Here is an 18,433-nt window from a genome sequence, read left to right as displayed (position 1 = left end):
GCACCAAGTGCAACACACCGGGATCTTGAAATCCAAATGTAAAAGCTCGTTCAGGTGTTCATCGAGGACCGTGAAGTCCTATTTCATTCTCTCTCTATCGGTACCTCCTACACTATTTCGTACGTTGGAAAAAAAAAAATCAACTGGAATCACTAAATACAAGAAGCTGAGTCGAGTCGATGCGAGCACGACACGTCGCCCAGCTCAGACACGCAAATGAGGGATATGACTGTATAAGAAAAACGTAAAGGAGTTCTGGAGTGGCCCACTTTACAAGCAATTGTACAAGCCTTGTTCTGAGTCCAAGAAGACATCGCATAGGGATTGACCCCAAATAAGAAAACGCGCCGACCCTTCACAACTATCTTTATACCCTCTGAAGTCGTAATCAATCCATAAATAACCCATAAATAACCCATTGTATCGTACGACGTCATTAAGATGCTGTACAGGGAGACGCTCCGAAGGTAAGAAAAGACCTTTCGCCCGGTCTAGGAGCTCTGGGCCTGGCAATAACACAAGGTTGGCTTTCTAATTCCTCAAGCCGCGTCGAGTGCAACGTTGGTCGATCTTTGACGGAGGAAAGCTGCTGGTTCCTCAGATCTCACGTGCACAGACACTAGTAGGAATCGCCAGCCGTTCCATTGTGCGGCTGGCCCACCATGGGCGGGTACCCGTAGGCAGAGGCATCTTGTTCAGCGGGATCTAAGTTTGGATTCATGATGCTGTTGGCGTTATCAGCAGCATCGGGGAACGCTCCCGCGGTTGCCGGACGTCCTCCCGGAGCGGAGCTTACGCCCCCGACAGGTCCGCCAGAGGCGTATCCGCTGCTTGTCGGCCTATTTTGATGCTCACCCCTTGCGGATTGGGTCTAAAACGTTAATCAGCATTGTACATCCTGGCCGAGAACACTGCCGACGGCTAGTGTAAGGGCAGGGGACTCAGAGCGTTGCACAAGTCTCACCTCACGGTACTTCGACAAATAGATTTTAAGGGCTTCCGCATAGTTTTCAAAACCCAGTGAGGTCATGGCAAACAGGATATCCTCTCCATTGACGGTTTTGCGCTTTTCCTGTTGGCACTTCTCGGACGCTGTGACTCCAGTGAGATTACGCCGGCGAATATTTACTGGCAAACCGATAAGACGGCCAAACTAACCTTCGCTAGTAATGAACGAAATGAATTCGCTCACACATTCTTGCATACATTCCTTGGCTTCTTTTGCAATCTTGGCATTGTCTGGCAGGGCCAATTTCATGATGCGGGCAACTTTAAACTAGACGTTAGCATATCCACGTTGCATTTAATTCTGATAGGGTGCAAGATATCCGTAGATGCGCATCGAGCGAGAGCTTCGATTGGCGCATCAAGGGAGGGTGAGTATGCTTGCTTGGCAAAGGCAGAGAGATCAAAATGAATAGAGCGAAAAGGCGACAACTTTTGACAAAAGGGAAAAGAGGGGATTAGGGAGGAAGAAAAAGGAATTGTACAACGACTTGTATGGGTGGTGGGCAAATGTAGTCGGGAAGACCGCTGTTGACCAGCAGGCAAGCCGCAAGGTACGCGCAAATCAGGAGCTGCAGGGGAACGCAACTAACCATTGGCAATGGGTAACCACCTATCCTGCTCCTTCACTTCAAACTCTCCCTGATTCTGTGCCTGGTCCTGTTGTTCCTTGTCCATTTGTTCCTGCTCTTCACCTGATTGAACTTCAGGTTCCACTTCAGGTTCTTTCGAAGGAGAGGTCGACGACATGATTTTTAGCTGTTTTTGGGGCGCGCAGCGGGTCCTGGATTTAGAAGGGAACAACTGATGCTATTTGCTCTGTTGGCAAACCACGTCACCGATGCGGGCGGCGCGCGATGAATTTCGGCCCTGAACGCGAGGATAACTTTGCGCCAAGGGAAGAGGTAACTGGCTGGGCAGCGATTGGATTCGCTTCACAGCAGCCTAAACGGGGAAGGATGAGGAGCAAAAGCCAGCGCGTGTGGGGGATTGGCAATGCTTCCGCGACAGCTCTGCTGGCAGTATGTAAGTTAAGGTCCACCGGGGATGGTTATTCGACGATGATCATATGAGAAGCGCGGCGGGTGAGCTTGTTTTGGGGGGAAATAATTATGACTATTTTGGTATTTTTGGCGGTTGGATTAAATCTGATTTGATGCCCAGCGACGAGGATGGCGCACCGGTCTTCTGGAACCTCCAGGGCGTGGTTGGGGCCGAGTCAGGAAAGAGTTAGACTTACAAACTGCAGCAAGTGGTAACTTAACGTCCACTTCAATACGGGCGAGATCTGGGAAAGCGGGACGTGACGCGGGTAATGCGACACGAAAGGTAACCAGTGGGTCACTGGGCAGTGGCACGTTGCTCAGATGGGGGTGGAAACGCTCAAGGAACCAGGACGATTCGGCGATCGGGTTATTTTGCTTTAGGGAGCCACACGATGCCGGTAGAGAGGGTGTGGTTGGTTCTCTGAACCAGTAGATAACAGTGATAATTACTGGGGATGCGCGCAGGCACTCAATTGGCGAACCAGAAGTTCCTGACAGTCAAGCACGATCACTGGCTAGTACTGAAAACCAATGAGAGTGTATGATGTTATGGAAAATGATCCTCTCCTCCACACTGACCGCGAAGGAACGGGGAAATGGAGAATTGCTGACAGGAAGAAAAGAAGATTTGATGATGGATTGGATTGAAATCAAGTGATAGATTGGATGAGGGGGAGGACGAGAACAGTTGCAGAAAGAGAGTGAGGAAGAAGAAGAGAGAGGGAGAGAGCGAGAGAGACCGTGACCGTGACGGGAGATGGACAAGGCCAAAGTAGATGGCCTCAGGACTCCCTCTCTCAGCGCAATCAATACCGCCCTCATACAGGGAACTCCGGTATCGAAGCTCCCTCTGGGCATGGATTCCACGCAATGTCGCAGAGGGGTCGTATTGGAGATGTACCACACGTGATGCATGAATACTTCCGGTTCATCTGGTAGCAGTATTATGACTTCTGGAAGTACATACTACTACTAAGGTAGGCATGGTATGTACATACATCCATACTCCCAGAACAACATTCTCGACAGTATCCACCTTGTCATATCGTCATTCAGAGTGCATTGATTCCATCACATTATTAATCGAATGCACTGCCATCCAACCACCGTATATACCTTCTCCACCCGAGCAACCGTTGTCTGCGAAGTGGGAACCCTGAAGCGCAACAAGAACAAACCCTCGCTTTCAGGCATCTTTATTGGCCGGTTTTGGTTTGACCAAAGAGGTACTTAATACTCTCCAAAGTACCAGGTTGACTGGAGTATCTCCTGTCACCAGATCAAACCTTTGGATCCTCTGTTCTTAGTGGCCCAGTCTATCAATTTGGGTTCTGTCTATTGCCTAGTCTGCCCCGCCCATCACATACATCCGATGCACCGGAATAGAATGGAGCACCGGATCAGGCATCCAAATCGACAACAACGGTGTGAATAAGACAAAGTGGACTAACAGTTGGCTGTGTATGCCTTGATATTTTTATATCAGGCAAACCTGCAGCATCCAGCCACCCACCTGCAGCCCAAGACCAGCATGATGGTGGTGCAAGGCATCCATCCGTCGACTGTTTCTGGAGCCGGTGGATCAATCACATTTTTCTACCCAAGAGCTGGTCATGTATGCCCTATGTCGGGGTCCCCGTGCGAAAATTGCACATGCCTCATCGCCTATAATGTAGGGACTGAAAAAAGGCATGTGTGATTGTTCGTCGAGGCTGCCCTGTTGTCAGGACTCTAGAGTATGCAGGTTCATCGGCAAGTTCTCCGGGGCTGACATGAAGCAGCCAGTCAGAACGTGGGGGATAGAAAGTGATCAGACGAGATCTTACCGGAGTGGTAGACCGGCATGCCATTCTGAAACAACCTACTTTCTGACACTCTCTCCCTGCAGTCCCGTGATTGGTTCCTATGCCAAACACTCTACAGTTGGCAGTGTATACCTGTCGAACTACATGATATGGTGGTTATTCGATGTCTACAGGTTTCCTCAACAATACTCTATTACCGTGGCGTCGTCAACACTGCGTGCTCTGTATCTCGCCGAAGAATGTCTCCGAGGCCTGTTTGTCTCGCCTACAGTACAACAGTCAATCTCTGCAGTAGCCAAGTCTGGTCGAGCATTGCACAGGATTGTTTGTAATTACTAATATGCTAGTTTCACCTGCAAAGTAACGGCGAATGCGACATTGTGTGATACACCTCTCGGGTTAGATGTCCTACAGAGATTTACGCGTCTGTGGACTTCTGAAGAGCAGAACATGGAGTTAATCATGGGTATCTACATAAACCAATAAAATAAACCACCCCAAGACTAAAATAGCTCATGTCATGACCGTATAATACTTTGAGGCTAACGAGGAGACTGTACATGCAATAGTGAGGAAGGGCATAAGAACTATCCCAATCTACACGATTCCTGTACCTCTAGGTAAGTCACAGGTTCTAACGACACTTCCAAGCCAAGGGCATCGGTTATATGTAACTCTCACTACAAGGCTACTTTAATATCTCATCTCTTATCAGTATTCTCACTCTTGTACTGTCCTCTTCAACCCCATACCATTTTACTCCCTCATACCTACTTCCACTCTTTCCCAGAGCTATTACATTCACGAACCCAGCTATATGCACATATCCCTTCGTGGCTAAGCACCTCTCAAGAGAGCACAATGCCAGCCAGCAAAGCAAACAAAATGCGCAAGAAAAGTGCAAGGTTGAAAAAGTTACTCGTGCCATTCGTCCTTGGGACGCAAAAACAAATGAACTACCAGGCTCAGAAACTATACCAGGTCGCTGATTACCGATAAAAAAAAAAAAAAAAAAAAAAAAAAAAAAAAAAAAAAAAAAAAAAAAAAAAAAAAAAAAAAAAAAAAAAAAAAAAAAAAAACAACGAAAGGCTAAGAGAGAGACGTGAGAAGAAGACGTCGTCGATGAAGGACGGCGCCGGAATGAGGATTGAGTCCCACTCGAAGGATATGAGGAAGACCATAGCATTCAAGACGACAGCGAGGAGGTTTGAAGAGGTGTCTATAAAGAGGCCGGCGCAGTAGGAAAGCCAACAAATGATACAACAGGCCCCGTGAGCATTGATAAGAGATATATGTTCTGGAAGAGGTCCGATCCGAACTCATCGTCACCAACACTTTAGGTATGGGAATGTCTTATTACGGGGGTTCATACTGATTGATTCCAAGCTTTTCCTATATCTTTGCACAGGATGAAATACATCACTTGTTCATTCGGGCGCAAATGGCAAGAGCAAGAGTAATATTTGAGGGGTGGGGATATTCTACTGGAGAGACTGGTTTATTTGCTCTGTAGGGGCTCATATTGCTTGGATTTGTCTTCACCAGGGTGGCGTCTAGAAACTCGAGAAAGAATAGTTTGCAATGACAGATTCCAATACATAACTATCACTGCGTCAGTCCCTGGCCTGTAATATAGACACGGGGGCGAACAAACATGTCTATCCGTTCCTTTCTCATCGCCTACCTAGTTCCATAGGTTGGCATTGTATACGCAACTGGACTATTTGGCCGGTTTCGCGACGCAGGCGAGTTCTATCGCGGCTCTAGCGCAAAAGCTACGAAGGCCTGTCGACAGATTCGGACCTGTTTTCAGACTCCTGGTAACGCCATTTTGCTCTCCCTCTATCTCCCGATGAACCATTACATGACATTAGAAAGGGGCAGACAACGAATCGCTAATACAAATCAAATTAGGTTCAAGGTTGTACGACTTGGATATTGTTCTTTTTCTGTATAGCAAGACGGTTAGCCCCTATATTTCGCCCTCTGCTTGACCTCTCTATCCAATCTCGAACAGCGATCGCAGATAAACTAACCTTCCAGTTGTCCAGTTCCGTCTGCTTCGACTTGTACTGCTTCAACAGCTCTTCCAACACTTGCTTCAGGCCATCGGAGTTGGTCTTCAATGTAGGTAGGACGTCTTTGATTGTCCGCTCAACCAGAACACCATTCACCATGCGAAAACACTTTCTCTCTTCAGGGAGGGGTTCGAGCGTCTCGATGACAAGCCTAGGTGCAAATGTCAGTGTCAATATTCTCATACGATTCCAAACTCTCCGTAGTTCGCTAATCCACTCAATTGAGAGCAGTCAGGTAGACCCACTTATGTTCCTCTGCTTCCTGCTCAATATCCCCAATCTTCTGCGCCATCTGTTGCAGTGTGTTTTTGTAATTTGAGTATTGGAGCTGGAGCTCTGCGCCGCATTAGCTTCGGTTCACACATACTCCAGCGGTCATAGAAAGTTGAGAAGCATACCCTGTTGCCTCTTGGGGTTTACTTGCTGTTGGCTGGCCATTTTTGTCTGCGAGTCGTAACAGTATGCTGTTGCAAAGCTGGAGTTGCGGGGCGGGGCGTTTGATATCGGAGTTGATGTTTCGCGCCGTGTTCTTGTCTGCGGCGAAGATCCCACAATACTATGGGTACCACCAAACTAGATCAGATTGAGGCCACCACAGAGATAATATCTCTACATTACTCATACAGGGTATCCATAAACTACACTTTACATGATTCTGGGTTACGAGATAATCTTTCATTTTTCACTGAGCTGGACCCCTCAATGTGGTATTGATCGCACGTGACACAATCGTCGGTTTGCATGGTTTGTCAATTTATTTATCGGCGATAATGAAATGGTTTCCTATCAAACATCTCTTCCGCTTCAACCTCAACCACAGGGCTTCGGGCAGGCAACCGGTGGCCCTTTGTGAAGTTTTCCACACCTTTCGGGGCACCCCAATTCGGTTAATATTGCTATAACTCGATATCGAGTTACACCTTCACAATGGCAAGCAACGACATGCCCCCAGCCAAAAGGCTGAAGAGCTCCAACCTACCGCCACCGCTTCGCGACGCGAAGCGCAAAGATATCGACAACTGGGAAACGAACCGAATGCTTACGTCCGGAGTCGCCCAACGACGAGACTTCGATGCAGATTTTATGCCCGAAGATGAGGAGGGTACTCGTGTACATTTGCTCGTTCATGATCTCCGCCCGCCTTTCCTCGATGGCCGCACGATCTTTACCAAGCAGCTGGAGCCTATTTCAGCCGTACGTGATCCGCAGAGTGATATGGCCGTGTTCAGTCGGAAAGGGAGCAAGGTTGTGCGGGAACGTCGTCAACAGAGAGAGCGACAGAAGCAAGCGCAAGAGGCGACGACAATGGCGGGGACGGCACTTGGAAATTTGATGGGAGTTAAGGAAGACGAAGGTGACAGTGCTGTCGCTATGCCCGTGGAGGAAACATATAAACATGGGAATAAATTCGCACAGCATTTGAAGAAAGATGAGGGTGGTCAGAGCTCATTTAGCAAGAGCAAAACGCTTCGCGAGCAGAGAGAATACTTGCCGGCATTTGCCGTCAGAGAAGATCTATTACGAGTCATACGGGATAACCAGGTGATTGTGGTTGTTGGTGAGACAGGTTCGGGAAAAACAACCCAATTGACGCAGTTCCTGCACGAAGACGGCTATTCGAAGTTTGGCATGATCGGCTGCACGCAGCCTCGTCGAGTGGCTGCCATGAGTGTCGCAAAGCGTGTTAGTGAGGAGATGGAAGTCGACCTAGGTGATCTGGTCGGTTATGCTATTCGATTTGAAGACTGTACAACCGATCAGACGGTCATCAAGTATATGACCGATGGTGTTCTTCTACGAGAGTCGCTAGCCCAACCTGACCTTGACAAATATTCCTGCATCATCATGGATGAGGCACACGAAAGAGCCCTAAATACCGACGTACTGATGGGGCTTCTGAAGAAGGTATTAGCTCGGAGAAGAGACCTGAAGTTGATCGTCACCTCAGCCACGATGAATGCAGAACGCTTTTCAAGATTTTTTGGTGGTGCTCCGGAATTTATTATCCCTGGAAGGACCTTCCCGGTAGATCTCCATTTCTCCCGTACGCCCTGTGAAGATTACGTCGATAGTGCGGTCAAGCAGGTCTTGGCCATCCATGTTTCTCAGGGTCCCGGCGACATCCTTGTCTTCATGACAGGACAGGAGGATATTGAAGCGACTTGCGAGCTGGTCGATGAGCGATTGAAGCTGTTGAACGACCCGCCAAAACTTAGCATATTGCCCATTTACAGTCAAATGCCGGCAGAACAACAGGCGAAGATTTTCGAAAAAGCGGCCCCAGGTGTACGGAAGGTGATCGTTGCCACGAACATTGCCGAAACCAGCTTGACGGTGGACGGTATCATGTATGTCGTTGATGCTGGATTTTCGAAGCTGAAAGTCTACAACCCCCGAATGGGTATGGATACACTGCAGATCACGCCGATCTCACAAGCCAATGCCAATCAGCGCTCCGGGCGTGCGGGACGGACAGGGCCTGGCAAGGCATATCGTCTCTACACCGAGGTGGCATACAAAAATGAGCTGTATCTGCAAACTATACCGGAAATCCAGCGTACCAGCTTGTCGAACACGGTTCTTCTCCTCAAGTCTCTCGGGGTGAAGGACCTTTTAGACTTCGACTTCATGGATCCGCCGCCACAGGAAACCATCTCAACGTCACTGTTCGAGCTCTGGTCCTTAGGTGCGCTGGATAACCTTGGTGATCTAACGCCGTTGGGACGTCAGATGACACCATTCCCCATGGATCCGCCGCTCGCCAAGCTTCTCATAACGGCCGCTGAAGATTACAGTTGCAGTGAGGAAATGCTGACGATCGTATCTATGTTGTCTGTGCCGAGTGTCTTCTACCGTCCCAAAGAGCGCCAGGAAGAGTCGGATGCAGCCCGCGAGAAATTTTTCGTTCCCGAATCGGACCACTTGACGCTTCTCCATGTGTATACCCAGTGGAGAACCAACGGCTATTCAGATGGCTGGTGTATCAAACATTTCCTTCACTCCAAGGCCCTGCGGCGAGCTAAGGAAGTTCGCGAACAGCTTCATGACATCATGACGGTGCAGAAGATGCCGCTCGTCAGCTGCGGAACAGACTGGGATGTGATCCGTAAATGTATTTGCTCGGGATTCTACCACCAAGCTGCCAAGGTGAAGGGTATCGGCGAGTTCATCAATCTGCGGACCAGCGTGACCATGCAGCTGCACCCAACCAGCGCGCTGTACGGTCTGGGATATGTGCCCGAATATGTGGTCTACCACGAATTGATCTTAACCAGCAAGGAGTACATGTCCACTGTCACTGCCGTGGACCCTCACGTAAGTTACTATCTATCTCCCCCTCTTAAAGGCATGCAACTAATATCTGTTCTAGTGGCTCGCTGAACTCGGAGGCGTCTTCTACTCCGTCAAAGAAAAAGGATACTCGCAGCGGGAACGCCGCGTAACGGAACTCGAATTCAATCGCCGCATGGAGATCGAGACCCAGATCGCCGCAGACCGGGAGCGGGCTGCAGCAGAAAAGCAAAAAGAAATCGAACGGAACGACCCCTCAAGACGGAGAAAAGAAGTCGAGGTGGGAGGTTCTGCCGTGCGACGTCCAGCCATCACTGGTAAAAAGATCGGGGGTGTCACAGCATCGTCCACATCGCGAAATGGCTCTGGTGGTGGTGGTGGTGGCAGTGTGGTCAAGAAGCCACAGGTGAAGAGACGACCCGGACGAGCATTTTAGAAGGTCACAACTTGCATGGACTGTACAGTATACGCATAGACTACTACTACTACTATATACCCTGATTAGGCATTGCATGAATTGGTTAAGGATTGGACGGTATGAAATATAAAAGGCGTTGTGAGGATATTCCATCAATAGCTTTTCTCACTCTACACCCATAGTATCTCTACACACCCAACCAAAGTGCTACCCAAGAGGAAAAAAAGAAGAACAAGAACAAGAGAGAAAAAGAAAAGGAAACAAGCCCATCAATTCACCCTCTAACCCTAACAAACCATAATAATAGACACCAAGAGAATCCACCAGGGAAACTACCTAACCTCCTCCACAAGCAAGCAAGCAACCACCACAGCATGCCATACATACAAAAACAAGGGCCGCAACGCAATCAGTTAATAAAATTAATACAGAAGAAATGCAAGATCAAACTCCCAAAGATATAATCCGCGAACGCCCTACCCAACACAACAAACAGCACGTCAGCATACACATAACAACCATACCAAGATGCCACCGGAGCCCCCAAACCAGGAAAGAAAATCGAAATAGAAAAAAAAAAAAAAAGGATAGTATGCCAAACTTACCTCTCATGCGAAACCCCATCGGCACTCTTCCCGCCCTTCGCGCTCGTCTTACCGGAACCCTGGGAAGGAGAGGAACTCGTCTGCATGCGCAAGCTGGCTGTGAGCACGAACTGGCCAACGGCGGCGCAGAAACCGCTCAGGAAGGCATTGAAGGGCTGTTTTTATAACAATCGGTTAGTCTAGCGTTTCTTCATCTTCATCTAATTCCCTATTCTGACAACAGTGGTTGGATAGCAATGCCCGCGTTGGAAATTGGTACAGGTAGTCAATGGGTGGTTGTTTATGGATGTAGTATATCGGAGGGGTTTAAAAAAGTAGACGTACATAGTTGCCCGCTACAACACAGTAGATGAATTGGATGCCCCCGACAAGAACCAGGAATGCCATGAAGACGTCCAGGAGCATTGTTCGTTGCGGCGTGGTCGCCACGTACTGCTGCCACACATGGTGGATGATGTCCGAGACGGAGGAGTTGGCTGTGAGGGTCTTGGGGCCGGACGAGAGGGATTTGGTCGCGGTGGGAGTCGCCGTGGCGGCGGCGGTGCGTTTCGGAGGCATGGCGGCGTGGGTGGTGTGTATGTTTCTCGCGCGAGGAGCGAATTGTTGGCGTTGTCGGAGGTGCTGATGAAGCTACTGTGTACAGTACTGTACACTCTGGCCGCGGCATTGGTTCCGGCGTCCATCACGTGATCTATAGTCTGGGCCGCGTACTACGGCGTAAGATAGTAGAAAGGTAGGGAGAATAAGTGTATTATAGGGGTTAATTTTTAGAGAGAGGTGGCTATTTGTCTTTGGAAAGTATAGGTCTCATTTTGTAGTCCATGGGTTCCATGTGGCATACTATACATTGCACTATAATACAGGGAATAATAGACCGCAAGCTACCATTTTATAGAGCGTGTAACCCCATAAAATCCAGATCAACTGGACAGAAGCACCACGCAGTCGTATGTCGTAGATCGTATATCATTAAGATTGGAGAGTTTTGTCGTGATGTGAACCAAATCAAGAGGCAGAGGTGGGAGGCGTTCGCATTATAGGAATTGAGCGGTGAGAGCTGGATGGATAATCATCCTGTAGACGAGACTTTTGTGCCAATCTGCGCTAGAGATGAATGAAACGTAAGGGTGACCTCCAGGGTCACAGTCGAGTCAGCAATTAGGCACACCCAGGCCCGAAAACATTAGGTGTCAGTTGATCAGGTAAACCAGCCCGAAACATTGTTTTGCATGTTGCCCATAGGGTTTGTGGGCTGTACATCTTGCATGTCCATCTGGAAGTCACGCATCACTTGATCCCATTCGTCCCAGTTGAGCTGCAAGTTAGACGAATCTTGTTGGAGCTCAGGAGGCAGAGCAGAGCCCTCGGGGATGCCAATCGCTGGCGCCAGATGGGCAGCTGGCTGCTGACCAAGAGAATCTGCAGGCGTTGGCAAAGAAAGCCAGTCCACATCAGGGAACAAGTCATTTATCACCTCCATTGGTCCTCCTTTCCTGAGATCGAGGCCACTCACGGGCGGGTTACTCGATGTAGGACCAGGCAAGGTGCTGGGCGAAAACTGGAAATCTGGGATGCGTGGCAACATCGGAGGATCTATAATTTTTGGCCCTTCAGGAATGCTCAGAGATACAGCACTCGAGGAAGTGACCGTGCTGGGCCCAGGCTGAGCGTGCATCTCTTGCTGTAGTTTAGCTCGGTGATCGGCTGCTCGCTTCATCAGCCGGGCGAGCGGCCGCCAGAGCATGCCCTTTCTATGTTTTGCTGTCTGCAACCACCCCCCATAGAGTGTGCTCACGGCGGCCCAAGCCCGCTCAGTCAGAGGATTAATGGGACGCACACAGAGTTCGGCCAGGACGAAGGCAATCGCATGCCACTGCATATTGATCGCAAACATCCAGCCCCATTTCTGTGTGTTCTTATCGGCCGTTAATAAACGTGCGAATTCGGCTACCTCAACCGAAGTCAGGAAGAGACTTTCGCGGGAAGAGTTGGTTAAGTTTATCCCCTGATATGGCCGTGTCATCGGATGGTGGACCACCAGCCACAACTTTGTCAGAATGAGGCGAGCAACCGTCGCAGTGACCCATTGGATTGGAACGTTCATATCGCAATGTTGGATATACCTTTCCTCGATGCGCTTGTTGATGATTTGGATCAAGTTGCCACATTTCTCGGGGGAGGGCTGTTGAGGTCCAGGAATATTAGTATTTGGGCATGAATAGCTCACTCGCCGAAGAGCAATCGTGATCTCAAAGCGCATGAGGCTGAAACTCATTTCTGTAAAGCTATTTCTCTCTTCAGGTGGCTCCTGCATCTCGGGGCAGATGTCATCATCATTGATATTCAATGGAAGCCGTGTATCGTACATTCTTTCGGTAATCTGAGTCTCGGTGCCATGGTCCTCAGATGATCGAATATCCAGCAGTCCGATATGCCACCACAATCGTCGGCGCATCTCCGTTTCAAATGGTTTTAGACCAAAGTTCGTTCCATCTCGATGTAGTCCTAAACCTTGAGCAAGCCGAATGACGAGAGAGGTCATAGACCAAACAAATTTAGTATCATCTTCTCGGCGTACCGCGATCAGGAATATCACAGCAGCTTGCAGAAGCATCAGGCTTTGCGTATTCAAAAGGTTCGCCTTCGATAATGCCTGCTCGACAGCGAACCGATATCGACTTACGGCAGTATCGCGCTCTTCTCCGAGTAGAGTAATGCATTGGTCCGGTGTCAAGCTTATTATCGTTACGAAATACATTGAGAGTAACAAAGCTTCGGAATTTTTGTCCAGCGCGTCCGGATGGTCAGTGGCGTTCGTAAACAATTGCTTAGCCGACGGCTTATGAACAATGGGTATCAAGGGATCCACATTTTCCAAATAGGCCTGCCAAAGCAGTGGGACTTTCGATGGCGGAGGATGAAAACTACGAAGCGAGTGCGAAAGTGAGTAGAATCCAAACAAGAACCCGTCGTGGTTCGTTGAGTGAGTCGAAGAGGACGCCGGAGAGGGATGATCTTCATCCTCTGACGATGACGGGTCCAGTAGGTCCTGAAGCTCTTCAATCTAATGCCGAGTCAGCATCGTGTACGCCGAGGGGGAAATAGACATGGTTAAATCAAGGGTACAAGCCCACCTCGTCTCCCAAGCTGGCCCAAAGCCGGTTGCTGACGTATCGGCTCCGGCCTTCTTCAATCACCAATCTTCCGAACTCATGCTCCAAGTTTCGCGGCTTTCGCTTTGGGTCAAATGGACACCCTTCGGGCTCTGCACTTTGGGGTTCGGCGCTGCCAGGACATTCCGCTGTGGTCACGGACCCACTGCGCTGTTGCGTTGGAGAAGGCACCGTTGACAGAGACGTATTTTTCTCACTGAGATGCTCGATCACGCCTTCTAAACGCTTCAATCGGGATAGAAGTTCCGCATCGTGCGGCCGTTTCGACTTGCGCGGCGCTCGCCCCGGCGGAGGGAACACACACTCAATACCTGCCTTTACACAGTTGACACACGGGCATTTCTTGTTGCAGCGGACCTTCCTCCTCCGGCAGGTTATACAGCTACGCTGGCCATTGTCCTGCGAAGCATGAGAGATCGCTGGGGGGCTTGTTCTTAGGAGGGGATCTGAGCCATATTGAGGTTGTGGATATTCAGCAGGCGGGAACGACATGGCGGAGAAGTGGGGATAGCAGAGAAAACATCCACCAGCTGTAACATTCTCGACCGGGTGGGAGAACGTAGGGGGTATAATATAGGAAGAACATGCATAAGTTGCGAAAACAAAAATTAAAATAGAAACGGAAAAAAAAAAAAGATACGATGCTAAGGAGTATGGGCTATCCAAAAGCAAGTGAGACGGGATCTTCAGTCTTCGACTCATAGTGGAGCTTGCGCGAGGTCTTCCGTTCCTTTCATTGGCTCTACCAGCCAACGTCCAGGCCGAACGACAGGATCTTGGCGGGTTTCATTGGCTGGGACACCTGGAAACATTACTAATCTACAGTAATCACGATACCGCTAGGACCAGAAGTATCATCCTTCTCGGTTTCAACCGTGTATCGCTTGGTCCCAGAATATTACCAGGAGCTTATGATACGAATGCCCCTGACGTCATCTCCGCACTACCGGAGTGATCAGAAGCTAAAATCATGGCAGCCTGAGGTGCGTGCAGGTCAGCAGATCTCCGTTTCTTATCTGATCGAAATGTAATCGGAGCTGTGGACACTGGAACTCCTATTATCGGCTCTGCATCCGTGAGTCAACCTCTTCGTACCGGGCAATCCCGTTTTGGCCCCCAGTAGCATGAAGCCACGAGAGTTAAGGTTCATTTGAGACAGGGCTTAGACGGACAGCCACAAACTCGACATGATTTGTCCGCTCGTATTGTGGACAACTCAAGCTTCAGGCAAGCAGCAGCCTCGTGGCCTGGGACGTTTTGCAGTTCTATTCATAGGGTTTTCGAGTCAACAATTGAGGGTAGCACAGGAAATAATGTTCAGAGGTGGTCGCGGTCACTTCTGTCGACCGTCAGACACAAAGGATACATTTATCCAATACTGTATATATATACATGTCATGTACATCCATTAACCAACCATAGTGGCACAAACCCACGCAATGAGGCTCGAGAGTATAAAGCGCATCCGCAGGAATCTTCGATAAGAAGCCAATATGACCAAATATGTGCTATAAGAACCGAACGCCAAGTGCAATCCATGCCGGAAGAATGCGCAACCCTAAATAGCAGAAACGCCGGTAAAATGATGGGGGATTCTTGCCAAATCCAATGCAGGTTCACGTCGTCATGATTACAAGGTAAATCGAGTGAGGTTTAGAGCTCGTCGAGCGAATATGAAAGTGATTTGGTGGCGTTGGCAAAATCATGTCATCTTATATTTGAGAGGCGTCGTTCGCACGGGCAGATCGACGGCACCTCGTCGTCGCAGCGACCGCTTTCGTTTCCTGCGCATAGTATAAGCAAGAAGTCTATCAAGCACTCCGTCAACTATGACTTACGAAACTGCATCCCAAACTAGAGTTTCTTCATTGAAATGGTGACTGCGAAGTGGGTGTCAGTTTACCAACAAGACCGCCGGAAAGAAAATGGCGCAAACGTACTCTTGGAAATCCGTGGCGGTCAAGGCCTTGGAACCATATTCCTCTTCAAGAAGCTTGACGTATTCGAAGGGAATCTTAACTGGGAAGTCTTCAAAGCGACTATTCCGGAGCGGGAAGATGTCATTTTCCTTGGACAAAAAATCAGTCATACTGGCGTGCGATGCTGAGGGCAAGCTACTTACATCAAAATGATGTTTGTCTTTGCACATTAAAGCTCCGGTGTCGCCCTTTTTTCTCTTCTCATCGTCCGGCCGTACTGCAGTAATATCGATAAACAATCCCGACGAGGTATCAATCCACCGTGCATCAATGACGTTCATTTTGTCTTCGATTGAACGGAAAACGTAGTTCGGGTTGATCTCGAGTAAATAGGTTCGCCCGCCCTCGACGCCTGGAATATCGAAATGGTGCTCGGTCATATTGTAATACTCATCCAGGAAATGGATGGTCGGCTCCGAAATCTGGACGTCGATATCATTGTCCCATGGGAAGATCTAGCCGTCGTTAGGAAACGCCATATGTCTTCATATCCCATGGTCTCACGCTACCTTTTGGTTCCACCACCACGCCAGAAGAGTTCCGTGCATTATCCATGTTTCAGCACCCATATCGGCCATGGTTGACAGGTATGTTCGAATGAGTTGGGATAGGTGTGGCAGCGTCTCTTCCTCCGAAAGCTCTTGGTCGGCGTACCTACAAATGACAAACTTTAGTACATGCGCCAACCCGGAACAGAGAACTCAAAAATAATACCTTCCATCATAGTGATAGTGGAAACTATTGTCGAACCAGTTAGTTTAGCAAATCTAGAGAAAGCGAAACCGATGACGTTGTAAAACACATACCTAGACTCGTCTAATGACTTGGTTAGCAGTCGCTTAGAATTTCTCGGAACAGTAGGCACTTACGGAAGTATTTCTCTGTCGCTGGTTCACTGGGGCCTGTGCCGCTATAGTCCTTGACAAACTTTGTCCTTACACTTTTGAAATCGGGGTCGGTATCCGAGATGGCCAACGCACTCACGGCGAACACGAGCCCGTAGAGACCAGGAAGCCACGGGGATGTGGAAATCCACATTGCGTGTGAGAGAACGAGTGGTGTCTCAAGTTTTCCGCCAACTTAACTCCTTTCCAATGTTGTTTTGTTGTTGTGGAATGTCAATGTAATTTTTGATTTCCTCCTTTCCTAATTCAGTCCAATGACGAATAAGCCTGCATGCCCAAGTGGTACCGGTGGCACAGGGCGTTTATAAGGTAGGCCGGGGTTGCTGGTGCGGGAAGGACGGAAGTCCGTCAGGAATCCGATATGCGCCCGGGGAGATCGAAGTTGAGATCGGCAAAATCAATGTGTCACAGCGAGCGAATGGAAGTATAGTTATCGTTTGGGGACAAGGGAGGTTATTGGGAGAAATAATCTTCAATTCCCGAAGAAATTGGGACCGTCCAGCAGATATGTAGGGATCTGGAATGCCAGATCAGTGGGTCAATTTGGATTTTATGGCAGTCGCGTGCTCAGTTACTTGGTGGCAAGTCATTAAATAGCCTTGATCTAAGACAACCTTCGTTGCTGCTGCCATGGAAAGCCTTGTGGACCTTGGCGCTGCAGATTACTAGTAGTTCTTTAATCGGGCCACTCAGAGGCGCGACGGCGTTACTATGATTAAGTCGAGAGAGGGGCCGTTCTTCGCTGCATTTTGAATTTCCGTGCTTCCGTGCATAACAAGAACACCCTTCTCATAAAATTTGATGGAATTCAAGGCCTCCCACACTGAACACTGCCCACGACATGCACCGTCTTCCAGGTCCTTTTGTTCGTGGTAATTCCACCAGTAGCATGCCCTTCCCACCACAGGTACCGCGAGGAATCTCGATTTTTTTTCAGTGGCATTGGCTGAATGGGAAGATATGGGGATGAGGCCGCGTCATGGCTGCGTACTGAGTAATCCCGCCTTTCCCAACATCAGATTAACGAGTCAGTACGTGGTTCTATTGGAGCTTTGGGATGCTATATTGGTCTCCCAGATCGTATCGCCAGAGTATCCTCGGCCCCCTATTCTTCTACCTTGAAGAAAAGACATCGAACCAGCCAGTTGATGTGAGCGGACCCATTTGCCGACATGCCTGTGCAACATACCTCTTTTACTTTACTATGTATAGTCACGGCGTGTGGAGCCTGGAGGACCCACTGTCTAGATAAACAGAGACCTAGACAGAAAGAGGGACACCCGAAAAAAAAAAAAAAAAAGACAGGGGAGAGAGAAGAAAAATTCCCAAAATAAAAGAAACAACGTCAGACGCGATAACGAAGGCAATTATATTTCACAAAGGTTCATATTCAGCCCCTATCGCGCAATTGCTTCCCCTTTTTCGAGAGACGTGTCGGTATACGTATCCAGCATCGAGACCCCGAACACAGGCAGCAATATGAACTTCAATCCCCCCAGCAATGCCAAGGAAACTAACCCACCACTAAAAAGGAGAAGGATCTGAACAGCTTGTCAGTTGAAGACTGTTGAGGTTGTGTATTGACGTCAACCGGGCTACTGCGAGACAATTCCATGGTTCTGCACGGAAAGTCTTCAAGTCCTACCCTCGCTATGCAATTTTTACTCCACTAGCCACAGGTAGAGTCGCCTCAAACTGGCTACCTTTCTATGTTACAAATATGCCGACTGCTATAGCGTTCTTATTCTATGTATAAAACGGTAGTGATGGTATTTCTTATCACGTCGATTGAAGTTATACATGTATTATGAATACTATTTGGGAGTATACTGTTCGAGGTAGAACTCGCATAGCCGAATTTAGACGCCATATCCGCTACTTTGTATCCCGTGGATTTAATCTAAATGTAGCCGCCACAAAGTGTATACCGGGGTTATAGATCCGTAAATTACAGTGTAAGAAACGATGCACACACCTTATTGAACATGACAGATAATCCATCGCTTAAATTGATTATCTGAAACACACCCAAGCGACCATGTGCCGTGAAGTTGCACCAGAGCAGAGCGTTGCACTCGGGAATCGTCGGTTCTGTTATCCGACGGGTTGAGAGAACTCCATGCGGAAC

General features: G+C 48.8%; 6 protein-coding genes across 6 annotated transcripts; 1 reads left to right on the top strand and 5 right to left on the bottom strand.

The window, feature by feature from the left end:
- Positions 1 to 528: 528 nt before the first annotated feature.
- Positions 529 to 1,936, bottom strand: BDV37DRAFT_218651 (nuclear transcription factor Y subunit beta). Its single transcript, XM_032080117.1, has 4 exons — positions 1,599 to 1,936; positions 1,159 to 1,269; positions 965 to 1,092; positions 529 to 871 (listed from the first exon to the last, which is right to left on the bottom strand). The coding sequence occupies exons 1-4, from the start codon at positions 1,753 to 1,755 to the stop codon at positions 620 to 622; spliced, it is 648 nt and encodes a 215-aa protein (XP_031937238.1). The 5' UTR covers positions 1,756 to 1,936; the 3' UTR covers positions 529 to 619.
- A 1,138-nt stretch (positions 1,937 to 3,074) lies between these two features.
- BDV37DRAFT_259144 (uncharacterized protein) lies at positions 3,075 to 4,320 on the top strand. Its single transcript, XM_032083104.1, has one exon. The coding sequence runs from the start codon at positions 3,743 to 3,745 to the stop codon at positions 4,193 to 4,195; it is 453 nt and encodes a 150-aa protein (XP_031937237.1). The 5' UTR covers positions 3,075 to 3,742; the 3' UTR covers positions 4,196 to 4,320.
- Positions 4,321 to 5,301: 981 nt separating this feature from the next.
- BDV37DRAFT_259143 (putative prefoldin subunit 2) lies at positions 5,302 to 6,429 on the bottom strand. The gene is made up of 4 exons (XM_032083103.1): positions 6,333 to 6,429; positions 6,180 to 6,270; positions 5,893 to 6,085; positions 5,302 to 5,805 (listed from the first exon to the last, which is right to left on the bottom strand). The coding sequence occupies exons 1-4, from the start codon at positions 6,370 to 6,372 to the stop codon at positions 5,773 to 5,775; spliced, it is 357 nt and encodes a 118-aa protein (XP_031937236.1). The 5' UTR covers positions 6,373 to 6,429; the 3' UTR covers positions 5,302 to 5,772.
- A 3,508-nt stretch (positions 6,430 to 9,937) lies between these two features.
- On the bottom strand, positions 9,938 to 11,288 carry BDV37DRAFT_218609 (putative oligosaccharyl transferase subunit Dad1). The gene is made up of 3 exons (XM_032080116.1): positions 10,573 to 11,288; positions 10,249 to 10,403; positions 9,938 to 10,119 (listed from the first exon to the last, which is right to left on the bottom strand). The coding sequence occupies exons 1-3, from the start codon at positions 10,804 to 10,806 to the stop codon at positions 10,053 to 10,055; spliced, it is 456 nt and encodes a 151-aa protein (XP_031937235.1). The 5' UTR covers positions 10,807 to 11,288; the 3' UTR covers positions 9,938 to 10,052.
- Positions 11,289 to 11,446: 158 nt separating this feature from the next.
- Positions 11,447 to 13,913, bottom strand: BDV37DRAFT_274858 (putative C6 transcription factor; the record flags this gene model as incomplete). Its single annotated transcript, XM_032085310.1, has 2 exons — positions 11,447 to 13,312; positions 13,383 to 13,913. 2 exons carry the CDS (start codon positions 13,911 to 13,913, stop codon positions 11,447 to 11,449), a joined length of 2,397 nt encoding a protein of 798 aa, XP_031937234.1.
- Positions 13,914 to 14,978: 1,065 nt separating this feature from the next.
- BDV37DRAFT_218490 (putative mannosylphosphorylation protein (Mnn4)) lies at positions 14,979 to 16,924 on the bottom strand. The gene is made up of 8 exons (XM_032080115.1): positions 16,270 to 16,924; positions 16,207 to 16,216; positions 16,115 to 16,138; positions 15,910 to 16,054; positions 15,544 to 15,855; positions 15,362 to 15,489; positions 15,260 to 15,301; positions 14,979 to 15,205 (listed from the first exon to the last, which is right to left on the bottom strand). Exons 1-8 carry the CDS (start codon positions 16,436 to 16,438, stop codon positions 15,124 to 15,126), a joined length of 912 nt encoding a protein of 303 aa, XP_031937233.1. The 5' UTR covers positions 16,439 to 16,924; the 3' UTR covers positions 14,979 to 15,123.
- Positions 16,925 to 18,433: the final 1,509 nt, after the last annotated feature.

The sequence above is a fragment of the Aspergillus pseudonomiae genome (genome assembly GCF_009193645.1).
Source record: "Aspergillus pseudonomiae strain CBS 119388 unplaced genomic scaffold BDV37scaffold_87, whole genome shotgun sequence".
NCBI classification, from domain to species: Eukaryota; Fungi; Ascomycota; class Eurotiomycetes; order Eurotiales; family Aspergillaceae; genus Aspergillus; species Aspergillus pseudonomiae.
The sequence above is the reverse complement of the archived record's forward strand: the minus strand, read 5'-3'. Positions and strand labels throughout refer to the sequence as shown.

Bases quoted from the DNA above. Each gene is read 5' to 3' on its own strand.
- BDV37DRAFT_218651 (XM_032080117.1), bottom strand. From the start codon at position 1,755: ATGTCGTCGACCTCTCCTTCGAAAGAACCTGAAGTGGAACCTGAAGTT. The intron at 1,270-1,598 runs GTTAGTTGCGTT...TCTAGTTTAAAG, and splicing joins GTGGTTACCCATTGCCAATG to TTGCCCGCATCATGAAATTG. The intron at 872-964 runs GTGAGACTTGTG...TTAACGTTTTAG, and splicing joins ATTTGTCGAAGTACCGTGAG to ACCCAATCCGCAAGGGGTGA.
- BDV37DRAFT_259144 (XM_032083104.1), top strand. From the start codon at position 3,743: ATGTGTGATTGTTCGTCGAGGCTGCCCTGTTGTCAGGACTCTAGAGTA.
- BDV37DRAFT_259143 (XM_032083103.1), bottom strand. From the start codon at position 6,372: ATGGCCAGCCAACAGCAAGTAAACCCCAAGAGGCAACAGG. The intron at 6,271-6,332 runs GTATGCTTCTCA...AATGCGGCGCAG, and splicing joins AAACCCCAAGAGGCAACAGG to AGCTCCAGCTCCAATACTCA. The intron at 6,086-6,179 runs GTGGGTCTACCT...ATTTGCACCTAG, and splicing joins CAGGAAGCAGAGGAACATAA to GCTTGTCATCGAGACGCTCG.
- BDV37DRAFT_218609 (XM_032080116.1), bottom strand. From the start codon at position 10,806: ATGCCTCCGAAACGCACCGCCGCCGCCACGGCGACTCCCACCGCGACC. The intron at 10,404-10,572 runs GTACGTCTACTT...TTATAAAAACAG, and splicing joins GTGTTGTAGCGGGCAACTAT to CCCTTCAATGCCTTCCTGAG. The intron at 10,120-10,248 runs GTAAGTTTGGCA...TGTGTTGGGTAG, and splicing joins GATGGGGTTTCGCATGAGAG to GGCGTTCGCGGATTATATCT.
- BDV37DRAFT_218490 (XM_032080115.1), bottom strand. From the start codon at position 16,438: ATGTGGATTTCCACATCCCCGTGGCTTCCTGGTCTCTACGGGCTCGTG. The intron at 16,055-16,114 runs GTATTATTTTTG...TGTCATTTGTAG, and splicing joins CACTATCACTATGATGGAAG to GTACGCCGACCAAGAGCTTT. The intron at 15,490-15,543 runs GTAAGTAGCTTG...TTTTTGTCCAAG, and splicing joins AAGACAAACATCATTTTGAT to GAAAATGACATCTTCCCGCT.